The sequence below is a fragment of the Manacus vitellinus genome, unplaced genomic scaffold (genome assembly GCF_001715985.3).
Source record: "Manacus vitellinus isolate BGI_N305 unplaced genomic scaffold, ASM171598v3 scaffold_10_pilon, whole genome shotgun sequence".
Taxonomy (NCBI): Eukaryota; Metazoa; Chordata; class Aves; order Passeriformes; family Pipridae; genus Manacus; species Manacus vitellinus.
This window is the reverse complement of record NW_021938838.1, coordinates 14,090,901-14,115,652: the sequence shown is the minus strand read 5'-3', so window position 1 is coordinate 14,115,652 and position 24,752 is coordinate 14,090,901. Positions and strand designations below refer to the sequence as shown.

General features: G+C 41.8%; 2 protein-coding genes across 2 annotated transcripts; one reads left to right on the top strand and one right to left on the bottom strand.

Annotated features, from left to right (window-relative positions):
• The first annotated feature begins 325 nt into the window (after positions 1-325).
• LOC103766462 (histamine H3 receptor) lies at positions 326-5,006 on the top strand. The gene is given in 5 exon segments (XM_029965547.1): positions 326-367; positions 369-416; positions 418-553; positions 622-788; positions 2,965-5,006. Coding segments are annotated over 5 exon segments (1,278 nt in total). The 3' UTR covers positions 3,850-5,006.
• Positions 5,007-6,022: 1,016 nt separating this feature from the next.
• On the bottom strand, positions 6,023-24,268 carry VPS35 (VPS35 retromer complex component). The gene is made up of 16 exons (XM_018085135.2): positions 24,170-24,268; positions 22,621-22,717; positions 21,926-22,049; positions 20,274-20,456; positions 19,759-19,972; positions 18,915-18,998; positions 18,380-18,489; positions 15,260-15,356; positions 15,022-15,170; positions 14,305-14,512; positions 13,622-13,777; positions 11,007-11,129; positions 9,893-10,072; positions 8,479-8,718; positions 7,619-7,762; positions 6,023-6,927 (listed from the first exon to the last, which is right to left on the bottom strand). The coding sequence occupies exons 1-16, from the start codon at positions 24,182-24,184 to the stop codon at positions 6,748-6,750; spliced, it is 2,304 nt and encodes a 767-aa protein (XP_017940624.1). The 5' UTR covers positions 24,185-24,268; the 3' UTR covers positions 6,023-6,747.
• Positions 24,269-24,752: the final 484 nt, after the last annotated feature.

The following is a 24,752-nucleotide window of genomic DNA, read 5'->3' as shown; positions in this document are numbered from 1 at the left end:
AGCTGGCTGGGCGTGGGCAGAGCGCGTAGGGCAGAGGAGGGAGGGCAGGGCAGAGCTGGGCTGGGCCTGGGCAAGAGCGGAGCAGGGCAGGGAGGGAGGGCAGGCAGAGCGGGCTGCGGCTGGGCCAGAGCGGAGTAGGGGCAGAGGAGGTACGGGCAGGGCAGATGCTGGCCTGGGCTGTGCCGGGCAGGGCTGCAACCGCCCTCCGCGCCGCCCTCCCAGCCTGCCGGCCGGCCCCTCGCTCCGCCCGGCGGGGCTGTGGCCGGTGGCCCGGACCAGCCCGGAGCCGGGACGGGCCAGCATCCGCGGGCCTCCGCGGGCACCAATGGGCAAGGACGGGCCGTGGCTCAACCTGTCCTGCAGCGGACTGTGCAGCGGGCGGGCCCTTCGCCGCGGGCACGGCCGCGCTGCTGGCCTGCGCTCACATCGGCTGCTGGTGCAGGCCACGGTGCTGGCAATGCGCTGTCATCCTGGCCTTTCGTGGGTGGACCGGAGCTCCGCACGCACGGAAACTTCTTCTTCCTCAACCTGGCCGTGGCCGACCTGCTGGTGGGTGAGTGCCGGGGCGCCGCGGGGCCGGGCTGCGGGTCCGCCCGCGTCACCGCCCTGCTCTGTCCGCAGGCGGCTTCTGCATCCCCCTCTACATCCCCTACGTGCTGACGGGCGAGTGGAGGCTCGGCCGGGGCTTGTGCAAGCTGTGGCTGGTGGTGGACTACCTGGTGTGCACCGCCTCCGTCTTCAACATCGTCCTGATCAGCTTCGACAGGTTCATCTGTGTCACCAGAGCGGTAAGGGCCGGCCAAGGGCTGCGGAGGGGGGGCAGCTTTTGCTTAGGGCGCCTGGCTCTCGACCCCCGAACCTCTCTCAAACACCACACGTAGCAGGCAGTTCCCCTCGGTCCTGGAAATAGTTTTGGGAGCGATTGGCTTTGGTGGAAAATGCCTTTTCTTCTCACTTTTACAGTGGAAGAGGTGCTCTGCTTTAGAACCGGGCACAGGCTGTGTGTGCAGAGGGAACAGGGTGTACTTACTTCTCCCCGGCTGCACCTTAAGCGTTAAGCTTAGAAAGTGTTACTCAGCTGAACTAGTCCGGCTCCCTCAGAACACGGCCATGCACGTGTTGCCCACTGACAGCCCAAGCCAGCCCAGCTGCAGCACGAGGCAGAGAGAACTCCTTGCAGTGGGTGCCAAACTGTACCCGGGGCAATGAGGTGTGGACAGCTGGGTGGGGCTGAAAAGTGGCAGAATATAAATCAAGGTTAAGGATGCAAATGCTATTTCCATGTACCGGCCACAGGAACAGCTCGAGCCGCACCTTCAGCCTGTCAGCCAGCAAAAAAAGGAAGACTAGACTTTGCAAAATCGAAAGCCAGCTTCATTTTCCCCTAGACCATACTGCCTCAAAGTATCCTGGATGGTGCCAAAATAACACATTTTACCTAACAGGTTTCACACTTCCACACACACTTCTCAGTTATGTTTCACCCCATTCCACCCACATTTCCTTAAAATGTTCATTTCGCTTCCTTGTTCATTCTAAATCACAAACAGTAAAAAGAGAGGCTGCAGCACCAATTCAACAGTTTATATGCACCTTGGTGTTTTACCAACTTCTTTTTCACGAGGGAGAAATGAACAGATTAATTCTCAACAGTCAACACTCAGAATTCCTTTATTATCTAGGTTCTGAATTAGCCATGAATTTTCTTTCATTAACCAACCTCTCATGACTGTGCACATAGTATAAATATAAAAACTAGATGGTTTCAGAAACAGAAAGGGAAACTGGTCAGAATAAATGAAAAAGATCATCCACTTGAAAATACTTCAAATTAACCCCTCATATAAAAATCTCTCCCCAAGCAAGAGTACAGAAAATGCCTGTTGGATTAGGGCAGTGTAAGAACATATGAACATCTGAAATTCCAAATTATTCTCCCTCTCAATGCAAATGCTAATTCCTACAACTGTTCCTGAAATCATGAGTAGCTTTGTCAAGGATTGCAAAATCAGACCCAATTCAGACAAACTCAGGATTCCTCAGCTGTGTGGCTCTTCTGCCAGAACAGCACTGGCTGTGGAGATGAAGATCCACAAAGTGGGGCAGTAAATGTAAATCCTGGACAATCCAAGCTTGAGGACTTCATATTCCAAACACTGTACAGTCACACTGGAGATGTGAAGATGGAATTCCAAGTTACTATATGAGTATTTGTCCAGTACACCAGGGAATGAGAATACTGAGAAGCAGATGATCTAAAGATTCTGATGAATTCTATTGCTGATATGGATCACTGACATACTCACTATTTTTGCACCTTAGCTTCTCTAGTTTCTAACAGAAATTACTCTTCCTGTAAAGCACTATTCAGACCTCAGCGCTCCATTTATAAGTCTTAACTGCAGATAGGAACTCTGCAAGTACTTCATGAAAGAATGAAATTAAGTATACCAAACAGGAAATAGATATTATACATTAATTTTTTTGTGTATGATTTTCACAGTAAGAAAAAAATCTCTCTCTACAAAGCAGAAAGAACTTGCACGAGTGTTCTGTGAATACAAATCCTTTTACATATTTCAGATTAAGTTACTAAAAAACTTAAAATAAGTGAATTTTGAAGGGGTGTGTTTTTAACCATTCTGTAAACAGGTATCACAGCTAATGTGAAGCAACTGCTGACAACCAGTTCTAGGAATAGCAGTGGTTATTTGTTGTGAAACAGATTTGTTTTTCTAGCTTTTAAGATCTGATACATGTACTCAGAACTTATCCAGTCACCTTGATAACATTTCTTGGAATGGATATTTTAGAAATAACTTTTCTGTGGTATTGGAAAGCTTGGTATAACCCCCCTTCCAAAACCACTCTTGTCATCAACCCTCCCAAGTGACAGAGAGGGCCACATTCCAAGGCAGCCTGTTTGACACCTGTAATGTTTGTGACTTAACTTTTCTCTCTCAGGTCAGTTACAGGGCTCAGAAAGGGATGACCAGAAATGCAGTACTGAAGATGATGGCTGTATGGATTGCTGCTTTTCTTCTCTATGGTCCAGCCATTCTCAGCTGGGAGCACATTGCCCAAAAGAGCATCCTCCCTGAAGGAGAGTGTCATGCAGAATTTTTCTACAACTGGTATTTCCTGATGATTGCCTCTACCTTTGAATTCTTTACACCTTTTATCACTGTTACATACTTTAATTTAAGTATTTACCTCAACATCAGGAAACGCACATCCCTCAGAAACGAAAGCCTCTCACCTGGTCAAGAGAACTGTGAAATGAACTTCCAGGGGAAAAGAAGGGAACATGCTATATTTTTTGTGAAGCCAGCTAACAGAGACAAACACAGGAAGGCAGCAAGCAGCCTTCTTCCCACAAGAAAGACTTCAAGGCTCCAAGCCTCAGCTGAGCGTGGCAGTCGCTCATTAAATCTGAAAATCAGTCCCGACCTTCCACCGCTGCAGGTGGATGTGAAGATGAAGCCTCTTGGGAATGGTTTCTACAAAGCCACAGAAAGCGGCTGCAACACCCCCAGAGTGGACTTTGCCAACACTGTGGCAAATAGATTGAGACTTTCCCGGGACAAAAGAGTAGCAAAGTCTCTGGCAATTATTGTCTGTGTGTTTGGTTTGTGCTGGGCTCCGTACACACTTCTGATGATCATCAGAGCAGCCTGCCACGGGCACTGTGTGCACTATTCCCTCTATGAGATTTCATTCTGGCTCCTGTGGGTGAATTCAGCCATTAACCCTGTTCTATACCCACTGTGTCACATGAGCTTTAGGAAAGCCTTTATAAAACTCCTGTGTCCAGGAAAGGCCAAAATTCACCCTCATATTTTTATGTGAGAAGTATGAAGGCTGACAATTGGTCCAACTTGCTTTTGGTGGGAGCACCAAAAGGCAAGTATTGCAATACTTGCAATTATGAAGTGCACTGGGTATTTTATGGAACACTGGTAAGTCTGTGCAAGTGTAGATATTTATGAATATACAGAAATACAGTCATCCATGTAGCTGCAGAAATCACAGGAATGCAAAGTCATTTCTCAAAGCTCCTTGGGAAATTACACCAACAGTGTATTTTCTGGTAATGGTGCACTAGCATAGAAGTGCTGAAAACAGAATACAGCATTCATGGCCAATAATCAGAGTCACTTTTAATAACTGTAAATATTGCTGGTAAGGAAGTCAATGAAGTATTAATCTGGGATCAGTGATATCTTACCCCAAAACCCCTCTAAGACACCAAGGGGCTCAGTTGTTGCGCTGGAATCTACTCTAGTCAAAACCCTTCTCCATACAGGACTCAGGGGCATTACTCTATGTTTTGCTGTTAAGGATAGAGTAAGCCTAAGTAGTCTGTGAGATCTATGACAGACAGATCTTGTTATAGACAGAGCTTTAGGTAAACTGCCCTTGGAGTAATTTTTAAAACACTTCTAACTGGACTTTTACTAGTTCTGGTTAGTCCTGAAAGAAAAAAAAGCCTTGTTTTCCCCTAACCCCACCCCTTGGATCTGTCTATCCATCCATCCATCCATCAAGTCACCAGTGATCAAAAAAGTATTACATGAGGTGTTTAGATATTTCCCAGGTCATGCATCATGAATGGCATGGCTCAAAGCCCGTTAAGATTTACAGCCTTGTTACTGACCATAAGTGTGCAAAACAAGAACAAACATAATTACATAGTGTTTCTGCCATTCTGCCTGTGCCCCAGGAGAAGCTCACACAGCTGGTTCCTGAGTTCTGACTGGATTTGTCCCATAAAAGGTGTCAATTTGAACATCACTAATGATACAAGTCTGTACCACCATCACTGGCACTCACTCCATAACCTGACAGATGCTTTCCTTTGCTGACAAGTGAGAGCTATTGAACAGCTGTAGTTGTCCATTGCCACAGGCAAAATGTATGTTAGTACAATTGATCTTAAAGTTTACAGGCAGTATTTTGAAATTATTTACTTTGTAAAATTTCAATAAAGGTAATTAAGAGCTGTGGAAGAGTCATGACTTTGTAGCCCTAACAAGTGGGAGATGGGGAGAAAGCACCTGTCTACAACATCTGGGTAACTGCATTTGATACCACAAAACTCATTGCAAAGACAATTCCTAATTTACAGGGACTGACACTGATGATTAAACAAACATGGTTAGCAAGAAGTATAAACTAGGATGGCATATCCCTACACTATGAATGAATCTACATGAACACGATCATAATGTCTGCTATGATGTGCTGAAACAAAATAGCTTAACAGTTCCCTTCAGAGGAACAGCATCAACAGATACAGAGCAACATTAAGATTCTTGAAGTAGTGTTAATTGTACCCCTGGGCAAGTAAAGCCCTTAGATTATCTCCCCATTCCTCTTCCCCCTCCAAGCCAGACTTATTCATCAGTATATCAGTTATCCAATCGTTGTCTACTCTGCAATTCTTGTTTCCTAGGATCTTACTTGCCTTTTTCAGAACACAGGTAGCACTAAATTACTGAACAGTCACACCAAAGTCTCATTTACTATCCAGTCAAGCCAGGACACATTTTTAGTGGTCACTCAAGGAGTAAGGCAATTCAATCAGTTATTTTTGGAACACTGTGTTCAGTAAAGGTAAACCAGACATGTCAAAACTTACAGCAACTGGCATTAACCCACAGACAGACCAATTTCACAGGAGCTGTCACTGGTACTTGCTCCATGCTTACTTTCCTACAGCACTGCAGTTTAATTGCCACTTATCTCTCTAGCACAGAATCCAGGAGGATTCTTTATCCCTCAAGGTATGTCATAAAAGCACTCTGAAACACGAGCACACATCAGCACAGCATCACTTGGGAAACTACCAGTCTGAATGATAAACCTCTAATTAGAAGTGCCAGCAGCCTCCCAGCTTGTCCTGGTTAACTTGCCTTGATTCTTCTGTCCCTACAAAGCAGAAGTTCTTTCACTCTTATCAAAAGGTTCAACATTAGCTTTGGGTTCAACAGTGGGCTCCGAAGAGACATGAAACAGCAGATGTTAATAGCAACTTTATTGTTCCACTGGTGCAAAATCATGATACTGAATAAACTTGTGTAATGCATTTTCCCCTAAATTTACAGTAATGAAGGTTATACATATCTATATAGATTGCAATTTCTCTATTTTTTATACTATTTGGAACAAAATTATCTTGATAAATATGCCCTGTGCACAGTACTGGCCCTCGCTGAATGTCACAGAGCCTTAATATGCAAAATATAACTTCTGTTTTTGAACATGGTACTTTAAAACTCTCCAAACATGCATTAATATATTCTAGTTTTTAGGGAAAAATATTACACTTAGTCTTAACTTGCATTAAAAGGAAAGCACAAGCAGAATTTGACATACAATAATCCCAAAAATCTGATGCTCTGTAAGGATCGGACACAGTTGCAGATGACAGTCACTGCCAGTTTAGAGCTCTAGTGCTACAGAAGCAACAGTGAACAGACAGAAGAGAAATCAGAACCAAAGAGCCCTACCATGTCACATGGATTTCAAAGGAAGTTTCAGCCATGCTAACTGATGAAACCTGTAGTTGCTGGTCCAACCTTTCAAATTTGTTAGAGTACTCAACACGAGTGTTTGAAGTGCCAGACTGAACACATGAATGTTAACTTAACTGGACATTTCTGAAAGGCACAACCTAGGAATCTATCTTAAAAAAAAAAACAAACATACAGTATGTAAATGAAAACAGGTACAGTGAGTGTCTACCTAAAGAACAAGACCTTCATAAATTGGCCCCTCAGATTCTGGCGATTCCCTCCTCAGACGCAAGTGCTCCAGTGTGTTGTGAAAGTGTTTGTTAATTTGTTCTGTTTCTTCAGTAGACTCAAGGTTTGGGAGATCTTCTCTGATCTTCTGTATAAGCTGATTCAAAACCTGAATTGTCACCTACAGAACACAGAACAGGAGTCATCAACATCACCTGTGTACAAGTGCATAGACAGTAGTTTTAAGAGACTTGTCTGAACTATTTGTATGGGACAGTTCTTCAAAATATTGGTAAGACTGTATGCAGACAAACTCTTGGGGGCTGCCTTCTCTTGCTCCTCACAGAACCCTTCCAATTTCAGTATTGTGGAAGTTCTCCCATCCAAGCAAATGTAAAGAACTTAAATATTTATCCTGATAGCTTTGTAACTGCTACTACAGCATTTCTTTCTAATGTATTCAATGCAAATTTAAAAAGCTGTAAACAAATGATGCACATAATCAGACTGTCTATGCACTCTTAATTGTTTTTGTACAGTCAATATGGTAATGTCACCTAAGCATCTCATCTAAGTCCCAGCAAGTTTTGATATAATAAACATTTCAGGTATCCAAGTATCACAATATTTAAGTTCATAACTAAATTCCAAACATTAGGCATTTTCCCCCCATGTAAGAAGAATGAAGTTTAATCCACAGTTTTACTTGCATATCAAGAATTGACTACCCTGTTTTTTAATCACCAGAACTTGTGCCTCTCGTGAGAGATTACAGGGCAAGCTGAAGAGACATAATTTGGGGCATAAGTGTGAATAAAGAGCTTAAAGAAATGTTGTTTAAAAGAGGCAACAGAGAACGGATGTCTACTCACCGCCTCATTTTCCTTTTCATAAAAATAGATATATCTATTCAGAATTTCTATGAAGAGTTGGACTTGGAGAGAAGGGTCCATGCACTGATTTGCTATCTTCAGAGCCTTCTTTAGGCATTCCATCACTCTTTTTCCTCCGTGAAGCTAGAAGGAAGAATCCAAGTTAGGAGAAATAAAAGAACTTTAGGAAGCTCCAGTATCTCCTCCCATGGCAACATATGGCATCTCCTAGGGGTCTGCCACAGAAACACAAAACTACACAAACTGTGCAGAGCAAGCTGTCAGTGAAAGCTTTCCTTGCCTGACTGTATTATATTTCCTTGCCTGACTGCCACCAGTATTAGACTTTTTTTAAAATCAGACAGTAACATGAACAGTTATTGAGAGCCTTCAATTATGAGATCAATTAACTCAATTTTGTAAGATGTACCATAAGGCATACTTTGAGAAACATGTTTCAAACACTGTTCTTTATAATGACAACAGCTTGTGTGACAAGCCCTGAAGAACAACAGAACTTTTTTTTTTACCTTTACCTTCAACAATTTGTATCTTTAATTTGGAAGTTTAGTAGTTCACATGCAAGCACAGCTACTGTAATACACACATGCAAAATGGAGCCTGTCTTAAACCAGCTGACACACAAAAGCTTGCCTGGTACTTCCACCCTTAAATTAGAATTTTCTCCCTTTTGGTATTTACACAGTTCACACTGCACTGAGATTTAAAAACTTCATATATGAGCATATATTCCAACCAAATCTATATCACTGATATAACTACTTTAGAAGTGTCTTCAGAAGAAAGGCAGAGCTGTTATGGAGGTAGGATGTGCTACACTGTTGTCACTTTGCTCTTACCTCCTCTCCATTCTTGTCAGTATTTCGGCCAGACCAAAACAGATGGGCACAAGTGCTCACAGCCCTGCACTGGTCTGGCTTTTTCAGGAGTTTAGAGGCTGCCAGTGCACACTGAGTCCTCAAAGGTTCGTGGTTCTCCTCACTGAAGCACTTCATCCTCTCAAATGTCCCAATTATCAAGGTGATTGCAGCCAGCTGTGCTTTTGAGTCACTGATTTCATCTTCATAGAGAGAGAAGGCCTAGTCAAGGGAGAAAGTAAGACTCAATCAAACACATCAGGGAAAAAAAAAAAAAAATCACACCTGCTAGTGACTCAGCAGGAAACTGTCCAGTTTTACATTTGTTCAAAGTTTCAGGCAGGAAAAAAGATCTTTCATTTAGAATGTTAAAATCAAGTTAAATCCACAGACCAGAAATAAGTCTTGCAAGAAATACTATTCAAGTAGTCACAGGAAAAAAAAAGAGATCCCACATATATTCTAAAAATGGGGTTTTCCTCATTTCAAGCACCTGTTCAGATACAGAACTTCAGCAGCAGAAATAATTCTTGAAGAGTATTTGGTTCTTTGAAACACACAAACAGCAGAGCAGAGGTTGAGTGGTAGGCCAGTGATGACAGAGTAGGCAAGAAAAGCACTGCTGCCACATGGATGAAGAATCTTTAGAGAATAGACAAGACTAAAACCTTGAACTGTATCTCTAATACAAAGTACACTTTTGTCATGCTGCTCTCATCTTCAGAATGGAGCTACAACAGCAACTGATCCAAGGCAGTGAGCAGAGGCTGAGTTTATCAGCAATTCCATTTAAAAACATGCATTAGTAGCACTATTAGAGGAAAGATAAGGACAAAGCTTACAACGTGGATAACATGAAATACATTGGTTCTTTATCTGATGGGGAGGAGGGGAAGGTTTTTGCATCAAGTAAGGCTTAAGACCAAGGAACAAGTTCACATGGATTTTCAGAGTAGTTTATAATAGGTTTCAATACAAGGATTTGAATTAGCAAAGCCCAGCATAGCAGTTGTGAACACTGCAAATTTTAGAGAACTTCCTAAGAGCGTGGTCAGGGCAAAACCAGCTGGATAACAGGAGCTGGGAGGCAGAAGCAGTGAAGGAGCATTTTATGTTGAGAAAGCTACACTCCTCCAGTGAACCAACTACTCGAGTAGGAGGCAGCATTGCAACATACCACATGTTGTCAGACTGAGTACTCAAACCAGTAGCAATGGAGCTTAATCCCACAGCAGCCTGGGAAGCAAGAAGGAAGATGAGGATTTTCTACCCAGTAGCATTAATCTTCCATCATTTCAAGTGTTTGAATCACACTGGATGGTTCAGTGTTCAGGAAACCTATCCCAGTCAAATTAAAGGTAGCACATGAGACCAACTGCAATAGTTGGACACTCACCTGGGACATGAATTCATAGGCCACAGTTTCATGATTCTCAAAGCCAATCTCTCCTGCAGCCAGTGCTCCCTGCAGGAAGAGACGGAGGGGCAGCTCTGCCAGCTCTGCTTTGATCAGAGCACTGATGGTCTGATGAGCAAACGAGAAGATCTTCTGGCACTTCTTTTCCCATTTGTCATCCTACAGAAGAAAAACAAGTGAAAGCTTGAACAAGAGTATTGATATAGGAAAAGAGAACATGAATTGTACTAAGATCTGTTAAGTGCTCCAGCCTGCTGCTCTCTGATGCCACTCCAATCACTTATTTACTGAAGCAGTAATGAGTGCCCCAGCAGTACTGTGTTGACCTCAGTGGGTCTTCACAAAGTATTTCTTTAATTTACAAAAATTTCACACCCATTTTTCCTACCAGCTCATAGAAACCTTCTTCAGAAGCCTACGCTGAATTGCAGCTACAACAGCTATGCTTAGAACATAATTGAGCAAAAGCCTAATTAGTGCTAACAGAAAAATTCTGTTCAGTCTGGAGCAATCAGAAGTGGGAGAGAATATTAAAACCTTCATTTTGAAGAACACTTTAACAAACAGCAATTAAACTTATTTCCCCACAATAAGGGAAATACATATATAAGCTAACTATCTCCATCAGAAAGCATTAAAGGGTCAAATGTATCAGTCATTGTTTTAGTGTGCAGTTTTGCAACTACTGTGTAAGTTAACCTATAAAAAAGCTCTTGTTTTTAGAAACATTAAAATAGTGTAGCGACAATTTAGAACTTGATGAATTTCAATATCCACATTGAAATCAGTTGTTGCCATCACTTGTCTGGTCTCCAGCAAAAGCACATAATCAGTCACCCTCATGCATAAATGAAACTAGCCCATTTCTGCTTCACCATTTCTCAAGTGCCAAAGTAATTTAATATCACTTGATAAAAATCACTAGATTAGAAAGCATTCAAACCTCAAGCAAAAATCTGCCTTGAGCAAAAAAACCCCAAACAACCAACTAGCATTCTGCGTCAAGTGTTAGCATACTGAAGCCAGACAAAATGCACTTTGTTAAAAGTCCAGAAAAAGCAAGCATGCCAGAGAAGCCAAGAGGTCAACTTACCACTTTGGAGTTCTCTTTGTAGCGAAAAGCAAGCTGGTATGCAGCAAAAACCAAGGGGGGCAGTGTAAAACGAATCCGCTGGTTCCCACCTGCACCAAAGTGCTTCCGGGCAGTGTTGAGGATCTAAAGCAGAAGCACTGTAAGCTTAGAGAATCCTTAAGAGAGGTGTGTTATTTGCATCTGTAACTTAATCTCTATGGAAAGACATGGTGTTATCAGCAGATAAATTACAGTATTTTGGGCGGACTTGAATTTAAGTTAAAGTTGCTTTACTGGAATTAAATTTGTGCTGTCTCTGCAGCTTTTTATTTGTGCTGTCTCTGTAGCTTTTTATGTGGTATCAGCCTGAACTTTCCCTAGAGCTGCTCAATAAGTGTTAGGCAACACTTGCTGCACTGTATTAACTGCAGATCTGTTTTGGATTGTGCAGCCAGGTGGAAGTTGCCTGAGCTTGCATTCTGTCCTCAACTCAATGGAAGCTGCAAAAAGGACCATTCCTTCTTACAGCACCTGTGAGAAAAGTAAAAGAAAGAAAACAAATTTCATTAAAGTAAAACTGTAGTGCCACATTCTGGTCGACACACATGCAACTTTTGCCATTTCCCCCCTTGTTTAGTGTTTCATTGTGCTCATTAATGACAGCTCCTTTCACTGCCATTCTTAGTTTTGGGCACAAGCTGCACAGACTTCATAAATGTGATGCTTTTCTGCCTTATTGCCTGTGTGCCAAGCCTGTGGAGACAGGCCAAGGAACTCTACCTGTTTGTACCGTTAGCTTCTCCCCTTCCCCTTATTTTGGGAATATTTCCATCTATTGATGTAATTAGTCATGTCGTCTCATAACCAGAATTCTCCAGAACAGCAAGAACTCCAAGTATCAGAAATCAATCAATCTGTTCCACACAAGGTAAACATCACAGTAGTCATTTATAATAACCTGACTGCTTTTCAAAGGGGACAAAATTCAGACATGCTGTATTTTACACTAGAAGTTCTAAAACCAAACTAAAGAGAATTTCTAATGGAGATCAGTTACAGGGCAGGGTTTTTTTGTTGTTGTTGCTTAAGTGTCAGAACAAAGACACTACAGCCAGGTATGACCTTGCTTTCTGGTCACAGCAGTCCCATCACCACCTTGAAACAAGCACTGCAAGTGAAGTTCAGTGTCCAACCCCACATATACTTTTAGACTAGATATAGAATTCATGTAAATAACATGAATAGATAAGAATCTGTAATCACCCATTATACACTGTATTAGCCACTTTGGCTAATACACTTTGACTAAGGTGTTTGAAGTTTCATTTCTTATCTCTCCTATACCAAATGCATAGTTTAATGTGAGATACTGTGAAAGAGCTGTGAAAAGTCCATAGGCTTGGACTTTTTCCTGCTGCTCCAGTACTGTAGAAGAATTTGATACAAGCGCCTGTGATGTTCATGGAGGAGCAATTCAGCACTTTTACCACAAGGTGTTAAGTACCTTATAGAATTCTACCCAAAAGATAATCTGACAAGTCCTCTGATGGCATTTAAAATACATCAACTCCCATAGTGCCAGCATTCCTTTGAGGGAAGCTTTGTTCTCTATTAGCAAAAAAAAACAAAACCACCACACAAACCCAACCCAACTCCTCAAAACAAACAAACAAAAAAAACAAACCACAGAGGTATCCTGGCCCTTCCTACATGAATATGGTATTTGCCAGCTGTAATCAACCCATACAGCTCTTGAAACTAAAGAGGACCTGGCTGACCTTCCTGCCTTACTCCAGCAATATAGAGAAATAATGCAGCCAATGACCAGCAGGTCCTGAAACAACTGTCTCCAATTCTTACACGTACCTTAAAGCCATGCTTCTCCCTATTACACGAGTTTCAGCAAATCTCAACATTTCAAGCACAAATTTTTTATACCAGATTTTAAAGCCAAGCCAAATGAATGCCAGTAGTGTTATACATAGCTCCTACTTTATTCTGTTTTTCTGTTCTCACTGTTTATACAGTGTGATGTTGCTGCAACTTCAGATGAGAATCAGCCAATTGTATTTCAGGCAAACAAACTGTAACTTCATTGTAGTCCCTACTCAGACCTGACTCTGACTAAGCCAACTAACTGCTGCCATCTGTAGCAGAGTTCAACTTCAGCACACCTGTAACCAAGCAGCAGCACACTACATGCTGTCTGAAGACCATGTACTTACAGAAATTAAAATTCCTGAGGCCAAACATATTAAGGTGTATTTTCTGAGGACTTTTTTGTGTATTTTGATACCAAAAGAATGCAAATGGCACAATACTCCAAATTCCACTTGCTGACTTTCAGATAGATGGTCATATGGAGTTGTCAGAACATCAAGAGTTCCACAAACTAATAGAGATGGTTGCCCAGTCATGGGATGAAAACTTTAAATCAGCAAATGCCTAATTCCTCACCTGCTTTTTCCAAATAAACATATCATGCTACCATTGAAGGTGTCACACACAGTTGTTAGTTACTGAGTTTGTAGTGCCAGAGCAGTGATGCCCCAGCTCCCAGCTTCCCCTGAGCCTTGGATAGTCAATGCAAGAAGTGACAGTCAGAGCACAGACACTCAGCACCCCCAGTGCCATACCAGGTACTGCTGGTCAGGGTCATCGGAGCGCAGGAGGTGAATAAATCTTCCCACAAGGCTCTGCTCATCAGCAAAGTCCTCAGGGTCAGGATCTTCAGCAGGCTGATCTGGTTGGTCCTGGATCAGTGTGGATACCAAATTCATGATAGCATCAACCTGTTAAAGGCAAGAGAAGCTCTGTTTAAAGCAGAGTAGTCTACAAGCATAAGTTGACAGCAACGGGGAACATGTTTACAGCCATTCATAGTGCTGATGCTTTAGACATAGGTGCCTTACTCCCTGAAGAAGGGTCCCTCTTGGCACAAGTGGGATGGGACAGCACAGCAGTGCAGAGGAAATTCAGATTCCAAAAGTACTATCCAACCCTCTTTAGGTAGCAGGCCTAGTTTTAAAGGGATTCAGGGTCTCTGTTCAAACCTAACAGCAGTAGTGCCTAGGCTGAGGTTGGGTAAGACCAGAAACAGTCTCCAGGGTGAGGTTAGGTAAGATGTGTAAAGACATTTAAGAACATGAGGAGGAATTATCAAGAGGGATAAAGCCTGTGCCCAGATGGGGAGGCAGGAGCACACAGGCACGAAGGCTGGGAAACAAAGCATGCCCTGCATGAAGTCACTTAGTATGTGTTTTCAGGTGTTCAAATACTATTTTAAATACCTAGAATTTAAAGTAAACTTATGTCATACCTGTTCTTGGGACACAATTTCCGTGTTATAATCCAATACATTGCTAAGCACGTAACAACTCATGCTCTTCCTGGACTCATAATCAAAGTATTCAAAGAGTGGGTGAAAATGTTTTAGCTTCAGAACTGTCAGGATATTGTTGTAAGTATCAACAGGAATTTTCAAAAGTCTAGTCAGCTCCTTTGAAACAGCACTGCTTGTTGCAATACTAAAAGAAAATGTATGCAAAAAACACAATTAATCCATAGTTCACATATGTAGACAGATTTAAAGCCTGCCTCAGAAAACCAATTCTGAGGCATCCCACAACAACTAAGCAACTTGTTGCTAGGGAGAAAGGAAATAAAAGTATCAAAACAAGTCATATCTTGTTCTTTGGGACATACAGTGGAAAAATACATGTTTTAAGTTGCTGACAGCAGAAGCAGACTGTGGCTGCAAATCCAGCTGTAGACTGCTGTAAGGGATGCCTGGATAATGACTACACACAGCTTAGCATGCACATTGTGTAGCTGTACAGCTGCACAGTGGGATTTATGCACAGGTGAGCAGTTAGTCAGCAGTTTATCATTACTGCTTTTGGGCCAAGCTGTAGACAGTCATCTCACACATCTAAAGCATGTCTCTGCTATCTCACCGAATGTGGTGCAATGCACAAGTCCAGATTTTAGGTTATTAACTACCATGCCAAAGAGAACTCAAGAGACATTTACTTACTGTTCCAGATTAAGTTTATTGAATATTTCCACAGTTGTCTCCAACACCTTGTCAACATAGTCAACACGGTCTGGGTAGCATTTCATAGCCAAATTAATGAGAGAAACTTGCAAAGACACCACATCCTCTGAGGGCATGTCCTGCCGAGACTGAAATTTAAGACAGCGCTGAGCTGATACAAAAGCACGTAACTTGGCAAAAACCCACCCCAAACTGCATGCAAGAATACCCAGCATACCTGTATAACAGTAGCAACCTGTTGTGAAAAGATGTCAAAGAGTTTGATATCTGCTGGGATACCAGGTCCATCTTCACGATGTGCAAATAAAGCTAACCTGGTGACACAGCAAGGAAAGCAGCTTGGTCAGCACAGTTTTTCCACTCCTCAGACACAGACCAGAAAGAGGTACTGGCAGAGAAAGCAATTCCTTTAGGTATTTTTGGAAGCTCTATTACAAGCAAAAAGGAAATTAATGGAAGTCAGAAGCCTTACGAGCAACTGAGCCTGGTATCTATCAGTCCTGGAAAAGAGTCTGACAGAAAAGGCAAGGGGAAGAAGGAGCAATAAGGACATTTCATAATCGATGTTCTTCAGCTAGAAGCAAATGTTCTGTTCTTTCCAGCAGAGAAAGAGGTATAGAGCAGGCTGATGGAAGAGCAAATATCCTGCACTCATTCAGTGATATTACTGAAATTAGATACCCAATAGCATTCACCACAAAACAGCCTCCAGAGGGAAAAAGAGCCACAGAAGAAATACACTGATTTAACTATGCTTTGTCTCTAAAGACAGACTGACATGTTTGGGACTTCTACTGTTGTCAAAGAACAAAATACAAAGTAAACTTGAAGTGGAGAAGAACACCTTTTTTGGGGGGGTGGAGGAGGGGAAAAAGGCAAGCAATTTCTGTCCAGCAAGCATTCAAGAGATGATGAGAGGTATCTCTATCTGTAAGGGAACAAAGTCATGCCAACCACCACTGCTGCAGAAATGAGATACAAGGTAAGAAGAATCACTACAGGAAGGCTAGCACCTTACCAAAGTTGCTGCTTAAGGAGCTCAACATTTATGTCTTGACTTTCTAATTGTGGAGATTATTCTACTCTGAATTAGAGAAAGAACTATAAAAATACTTAGGAAAAGGCAGCAAATTAAAATTTTTAAGTTATTTCTTACAGCGTTTCTAAACTTTGATTCTGAATGAACTTTGGGTCTGAAACAGAAACAGGTAAGAAAAGGTTGAGGTGCCAAAAAACTTCACTGCCAGGAAACACAGACATTGAATTTATCTTATATTTCATAGGGTGGTAAGAAGCAGACTTCCTAACATCAGAAGCAAACACTGCCTTTTCTCAAAGGAACAAGGCAGCTTATCTTGGCAACAGCTCCAAGTGTAAGGCCAGCATGCTACAGAGTAAGAACAAGTTGCAGGCAGATGGCAGCATAATTAAAAGCCATGAATGGTTTAGTAAGGCAAGAAAGATCCCAAAGCAGCAAGACTATTTGCAGAAAGATTCCTTTAGCAGGAAAGTCCCAAAGGAATAAGAACAAAATTGTCACAGGTTTCTTCAGCAGTCAGTGATGTTCAGATTCAATTATCCCACACCAGATGAAACAAAGATGAGAAATGCCAGCAGGTACTACCTACATGGGGCAGCTTCCCATCTTAACACTGAAACACTGAGCAATTGCTCCTAACAGCTCCAATCCAAACACAAGAGCATCATCCTCCCTACGTGCACAGATTCCAAGGACAGATCCACTCATTTCCTCCAACACTTGCAGTAACATTACAGTCAAAATCACAAGTTGCCATGCTACAAAGATAACCACACACTGCCACCTTTCTGCCCTTGCCCTGTAGCCAAGTGAGGTAGCTCTGGATGCCTTCAGTGGCCCAAGAAACCACAGCAGTGCAAAGTCTGGGAGGACAGCAGGGTCACTGCTAGTCAGTCACTTACTGGTGCTTCTAACAGTAAGAAGAGAAAAACTTTGGCATTACCTCCACAGTAAGTTAAGTCCTCAGAGCAGACATGACAAAAGAAGCTACACAACAAAATCCTTCTCACAAAAATGACATTGCCACACTGTCATGTAAGAACCTGGCAGAAGATCCTGTGATCTCTTTGAAAGTAGGCTCAAGATAGACAGTCTCAAAAGTCAGGTTGCTATGGGTAATGCTTCTTGGGATCTGGGTTGTTTCGGGGTTGGGGGTTTACTGTTTCCTTTTTTTCTTTTAAAGCTGACAAAATTACAAAAATTCTCAGCCATGGCAGCAAAGTGTAGGAAACCAATGAACTCCTGTGAACACCTCTGTGCTGCTTCTCTGGCACAAATACTAAAAGATTTTTCCAATAAAACCAAAGTCTTGAACAAATAAATTTGACATAACCAGGAGAAAAACTACTGATCTGGTAAGCAAAAAATTCAAGATCTTAAGTTATACCAGTCATGCTCAACAAAATTACTCCATCTCCAGGCATCAGAGTAGTTAAAGTAACCCTGCCCATTGCTGAAGGCCAGTGGGACCCAAGATCCCCATGGTAACTGAGGTCCATACATTAGTACATGGACCAGATATACAAAGGCACATATGTTTGTGTGCAAATGCAAAAAAAAAAAAAAAAGCTTTTTTGAGGCTTCAACAAGCCATGCAACTGCACTTCCTGTCTGCAGTAAGAAAGTGCAGGTAGTCACTGATAGCCTGTGTTGCTTCCTTTCAAGATATAAATCAAAACCTCAGTTTGATCCTAAAGGTCTTTTCAAACGCCGATGATTCTAGGATTTCTCCCCTATATTTGAATTCACTGCAAGCAGTAGCAGTACCTCCACAGGAAGAAACACATTTCTGGGAGAACAGGTAGGATGCTAGTTGCAAGAATTAAGAATTAAGAAGGTAGTTCCATTTCTTACTAGCTCCTTTCTGAAGAAGCATTATGTTCTCTACTCAAAACTGCAAGGTAAAGTATCCTTGATACACAACTTAGCCATTGGGATCTTCGTGTTTTCAAGAGGCACCTCTGACCAATATAGCTGTCAAAGCAGAACACTGCTGCCACTTCAGAAACAAAACTGGTCAATAATAAATGGGCTATTTCCTGGCTGAATTTGTTTACAAGTTTTAATCAGTCCATAAAGCAGGTTTCATTGGAAGCTGTAAAAACAGAGTCCAGAAAGCAGAAGCTAGAGAAGTAATATTCTTCGCAGCTTGAATTACAGCTGATAGAAAGATGTGGAAACAGTGGAGTTAAGTGATATCACAAGTTAAAACACATTCAAATAATAAAAGAATTATCATCTCCTTGTGCACAACACAAACTTAATTTTGAGCCAACTTCCACCCCCTCGGTCACTCACCTGTCAATTAAAGCAATAATTATATTTTTCACATTCACATTTTGGTGCAGCTCAGCACAGGCTCTGAGAAATGGGTTCAGGGTTTGGAGGTGAAATTCATCTGGGAAAACCTGAAGTTTTAGATCAATAGTCATCAAGTTATAAACTGAATTTGCCCATTGTCACACAGCAGTAAAATGCAACAGAATAACTGTAAAGTAGACAGCCACACAGTAAATACAGTCTGGCCTATGAAGCTGACCTTGACTGGGTAAATGCATGAAGCAAGAGATGTAAGACAAGTGGGTAACTTGAGGGCTCAGCTATCTATTACAACTCAGGCACTGCTACTCAGATGCTTACAAGCTTCTGCAACAGAAGGAGCACAAAATGGATTCATGTCCACTCTGTTCATCTGGTAAAAAAATACAGGACAAGTCACTGTGTAAAAGTCCCAGTGATGAAGTTTTCCAGTGCATGAGGAAGCTGCCTGAATCTGACTAAGTATAGAGGTGTCCCTGTGTCCCATCACTGCAAATGAATTTAAGTAGCTCACCTGTATGATGCACTCCATGAGGTACTCCTGAGCTAAAGCATCTCTACAGTTCACAACCTGCTCCAGTATTCCTGGCAGAACAATCTGGAATAGGGAAAAAAATGTTGCAGTTATTTTACAATTACTTTCCAAGTTTATATTTACATATGCATTTAATCCAAGCAAAGTAGCATTTCTAACAGTTATCAGCTTATTCTGTACATAAAGGCTTTCTGACAAAAAGTCTCACTTTTCTGAAGTTCCATTTTTCAGATAAAAAAAAATATCTGCTGGTCTCAGACATCTGTCCCTTTCATACACTATGCAAGTTTTGATTTAGTAAGTCAGTGTTACTAACTTTGCTGGCACCTGCCACTGCTCAGGGTCTCAGCAGCACCACTCAAAGTCCTTTTCAACACCTATATGGTAGAACTTACATGGGACAGACTTTTAAATAATATATTTGCTTCACTGTGATTTCCTGCAATAACAGTTCTCTTTAATGCTTTGGGAAGAATAGCCACATAACTTGTAAAGTCTACCACAGAATGCTGTATATGTACACTACCCTTAAACCGACTCCCTAGTCTTCAAATAAAGTGGGAGTCAAGAAGGAAAGTTTTAAAAACTAATTGCCAAAGTTACACACAATCTTATATGAAAAACGCATGAATGATGTCCTTAGCCTCACAACACACTGTATACCTTCATTAGTACTCAGAACTTTGCCTCAGGTGAAGAGTTTGAGAAGTACCAGGATTACTGGACTTTTAGCATAGTTATAACACTTCAAGCTGCTCATCTGAGAGTACAAACTAGCTTCATTTGGAAAAAGTTAGTCAGAAAGGATGGACAGACATCCCACCTGCTTATATCTCTCCACATTGACACCTTCCAGCTGGCTGAGGCGAACCAGGTTTGTTCCCACCAGGATTCTCAGTTCCTGCCTCTCACGCTCCCTCTTCTCCCTGTCCCGACTGTGGCCCTGGTGCTGCATCCGCACCCAAAGTTTGTTCATCTCTGCAAAGTTCAGCAGCACAAAATCCATCGAATCACTGATGTCTCCAGTGGTTTCTTCACTGCAATTGATAACAGGTTAAGAACAGGAAAAGCTGGTCAGAGGTATTCATCCTTCCACCCACTGGTGAAGAGAGCTTTTAAGGCTGGAGGGTGGGGAAGTGTGTGGTGGGATATCTGGGTTCATAAGAAAGGTTCATACCCTCACTTGTATGAAACCTTTAGTTCTGCTAGGGAATTCTTAATGGACAAAACACCTGTCAAGTTTCTACTTCTCTCAAATCTGAAGAAAGTGATACAGAAAATTTAAATATTCTCTGTTAACAACAATAATTCTACCAAGTTATAGCTCATCCTTCTTACTCTGCTTGCTCGCCTTCATCTGGTAAGATATTCCTGGTACACTGCAGGAGATAGTTCCTAAGGAAGAGGCCTCTAAGAGGATGCTGCACTCCACGGCACATCTCCACCAGGTCTTTCAAAATATCTTTCCTGGACTGTGGAAATGACTTGACATAGACAACACCTACTGTTATCAGGAGATACCTGCAAAAAGCACAGAGTCAAACAATAAATCATAAAGTAACAACATCACACTTAAAGGCAACAGTTCCTTTCTTCCATCCTGGCAGGATTACCAAACCACAGAAAAAGCAATAAAATATCATCTAGGTCCCAAGGTTTTGGATCTTCAGTCAGCTTTCAACTCTGTTCTCTTTTGCTACAGAGCACAGCAAGTCAGAACAGCCACTTGACCTCATTACAGTGCTTGATACCTCGAATGTGTAAATGCTCAGCATGCACAAAGTTCTGAATGCTCCCAGACCAGCTTGTCTATACTTCCAGCATCCCACCAAGCTGGAAAACAGCTCTGGCACATACAGGTAAGTAATCTATGATGGGGAAGCAGTTAAGCCTCTTTCACACTGTAGTCCAGCAGGATAGGAATTAAGCCCTTCAGAACCCCCCAGGCCTGCATTCATTCCTTCAGCACCTCTGTTTTAGGCAAGAAGCAGAAGGAATATGGGAGAAACAAAGAACTGGTGCTCCAGTATATTTGGATATCCCTCCAGTGCAAAAGCATACAGTGCTCAGAACCTTCACCTATTTGGTTTAGAGCCCTCAGCTCTCCCTGCATTCTCCTCTGCCTCACCATGGATGTGCAGAGAACCCCCAGGAAAGCACCAGAAGTGTTCTCCAGGGAGAACTAGAGCCTGCATCAAGCAGGCAGGAAGACAACTCTAATCATGACACACAGTGGTAAAGACATTGTGGGAGGCATTAGCCAAGCTCCAGAAACTGCATGAAGATGCAGCCTGGTGTGTCCTAAGCTTCTTCCTGGCATGAACATAAGGTCAGGAATGAAAAACTTCAGTACCAATCAAAATCCAAGTCCCAAGACAGACTGTCTTGAACATGTTCTGCAGCCCAGTGGTCACATATATAAAGATAAGCCTTCCAAGCGCTTCCAGTATAATTTCTGCCATTAAACAAAATATATTCAGAAACACAGATTCGGGTAAAGTTACAGAAATCTTCAGCTTCCTTCTCACACTTCTTATTCTCATAAGAGGCAGATGGCTATGAGGCATCTACTGTGTATGAGAATCTAAGATCTAGACCCCCAGGTACAAGTTCATTAACAGGTAATAGGAGCAGTTAATAAATACATAGTCAATCACATTGATCAGAGTGTGGTACTTGGTTAACCTTCGCTGACCAGCTCTTTACTCAAAAGCCAACCTTATTCCAAGATTAAAGTGCTTCCATTTTGGTCATGTGCAAAATTAACACATTGGCAGGAAGAACTGACCTTCTGCAGCTGCATTCTCAGCCTAATCTCAAAGTCCCACAGTAATCCACTCAAGATAGCAGAAATATTATTCACCATTGCAAACTGAATTCCTGCTGTCAAGCAAGGCAGAGTCAGTCACTGAACCCAGAGCCTGACCACTATCCACCAGTTTAAAACAGAAAAAGCAAACAAAACCAGACAGTAACATACACACACTTACAGTCTTGGAATGATATTTCCTGCATACTGTACTAGCTCATAAAGGTCTGCCACCTTCCTTCCTTTGGCAAATTCATCTGTCAGGTAGACTTCCAAGTAGTGGAGCTCATCAGAAATTGCCATGTCTTTTTCTCATAGTTAAGGATTTTAAGTTAGAATGTCTTGAACAGATTTTCATACTAATTTGCTCATTCACACCATGGAAGAAAGATGTACCAAATACAACCATGCCCAAGCAGGCAGTACTTCTGAACTAGTAATTGCTATTGGGATAATTGTGCAAAATTAACCCCAAACCTTCAATCATAATTCCTAGCATATTAGAAAAGGGAATAAAACCCCAAGCTACTAAATCAAAACTGAGCAAATGAATGTGATTAAACAGAGTATTAAAGTGATGGCATACAATGCATTACAAAAGATTGTCATCCCCACATGGAGAAAGCAGTATTTGAATACATTCACATTCTATTCCCAAGTCTCTTTAAAAGGCTCCCCTTTTTCAGAGACCACAGCATGTAAAGTAAATACATCGAGGCACTGACTCCTTTAGAAGCTAAGATAATGATGAAGGGCAAAAAGAAAAGTGCTAGTAAATACCTGAGACTGACAAGATACCATTGTGTCAACAAAAGCAGATGAACATTTCATTCCCAATTCAACATTTCAACTATTAGTTTCTTCTTCAAAGGATACAGAGCTCATAATAGCTCTTTGGAGATAGCATGGAAGTCCGCAGCTCCCCAAGCATGTTGGAAGCATGTTTCAGAGCATCCATGAGCTTGTTTTTGTCCTTTGGAGGAAGAAAGAGAGAACAGTCTGTTAGAAATAACACTAGGCAACTGCAGGATTTTATAAATCTACACTTTTATCTTTTTTTAAAAGCAAGTAGAGATTAGGTGAACATCAGGAAAGCACCAATTCTAATTAAGTCAATTAGTATCTAGCTTGTATTATACTGCCCATGCTAGTTAAGTGGAACATTACATCTGGAAGTGATAAGACATATGTGAAGACAGAGCTACAGTAATAAGTCATAATACTCATGGTACAAAAATCTAAGATCATTTTGCTTATGCAGCAATCCCCACCCACCTCTCAGGTTCTCTCCAGCAAGCAAAACAGAATGGATTCCTCTCCTCCAAATCTGTTCTGCTGCTTTGCTCAGATCTCAGTAAGAAACCTCTAGCAGACAGGCAAGGCACACTGCCATCATCTTCTTCCCCTACTTCTCAGCCATGAAAAACACCCTACTGAAAGCCACTGTTTATTAGGCTGCATCTAACTTACACTTCTGATGCATATAAATCAGCTGGCATTACACACACAAACACAAACCTCTAATCTCCCACCTATGCATACTTGTTCAACCCATCATAAGCAGCAGCAATAGGTTTTGAGGGAGAACAAAATGAATTGCTAGTGTGATCCACTTAGTATATTTAAATTGTCACTCAATCACTGATAGCAGTGAAAAGCTCAGCTGCAGCTACTTCAAAGATTTCAAAAGCATTCCACAGAGTACAAAACTGGAAGAGGTGTTACTTCCCTTGCTACTGTCATTTGGCTGCAAACAAAGCTAGCTTGGTTAACCACATGAAAATATATGGGAATAGTTAAGTTTTCATTGCAACTTTAAGCAGTTTCTCCAAATATAAATAGGCTTCTCAAACCCAAGAAAGCTATGTGTGATGACATTATCTGCCTGCATTGGCTACAGTTTCAAGATAAAATCTCAGCATAACACCAGTCAATGGTGTTTTCCAGTCACAGAAGAATTCACACATCAGTCTACAGTTAATGACTGCAAAATTTATCCTATGCAGCAGGCAATTTATTAGCAGCCTCACAGTCTGTAACTGACACCAAGAAAAGACTACGTGGAAAAAACCAACAGTATGGTGCACAATAGTCTCATAATACAGTTCCATATAAAACCAATTTGAACAATAACCTTCTGGTTATTGCTTATTCTCAGCTTAGGCTGACTTAAATACAAGCACAAATTATAAAGGTACATCTTTTAATTTGCCTTGTCAAATACTGGAGCAAAACCAGGAAGACACATTCAAAGAATATTCAAGGTTCACTCTCAATGAGCAGCTGCCTCATTTATTTGCAAAGCCTCTGCCACAAAGGTGCACAAAGGGTTAATTTTCCTCACAGCACTAGAGATTGGTATTGATTTACTGTTTTATTACTAGCAGACAAGAAGCTTCGTTGCATTTTAAAGTCCCATTCTTACCAAGCATCTCTTCATCTGGAAAGACTGCACCTTCACAGCCTGAATGGCTTCATCCAGGAGTTTTTCCTGTTCATCCTGAGGAGATTGCTGTGTTGTTGGCTGGAAAAAAAACAAACACACCAACAAAACAAACCAGAACTCAATTATTTTTATCAAGCTGTTTACGACTTGATGAAAAGGAGGTTCCCTCAGTTTAGAGCGCAGTGCAAGTGACAGTGCAGTGTGACCACTGAGAGCTGTCAGAAATAGCTCTGAGGGAGAAAGGGAGAAAGTTCCAGCACTCTGCAAAAACCCAAGGGCAGGTTACAGGTAGCTTGTGAGCACCATTGCTCCTTGGAGTACAAAGCCAAGGAGGCAGAGCAGGGTCAACTTGTCCCTTCTCATTTAGAGGTCAAGAACCCAGCGCAAGTATCTGGCAAGGAAAAGCTCCAGGAGAATGCAAAGATGACTATGCCAAGAGGAAGCACTGCTGTAACTTCTTCCCACACAGCTTCAAAGCAATGCCCAGACCACATACACTGCCACTGGACAGATGCTCTCCTGTGCTCACGAGTCACAAGTTCTCCATTAACTGATGTCTGAG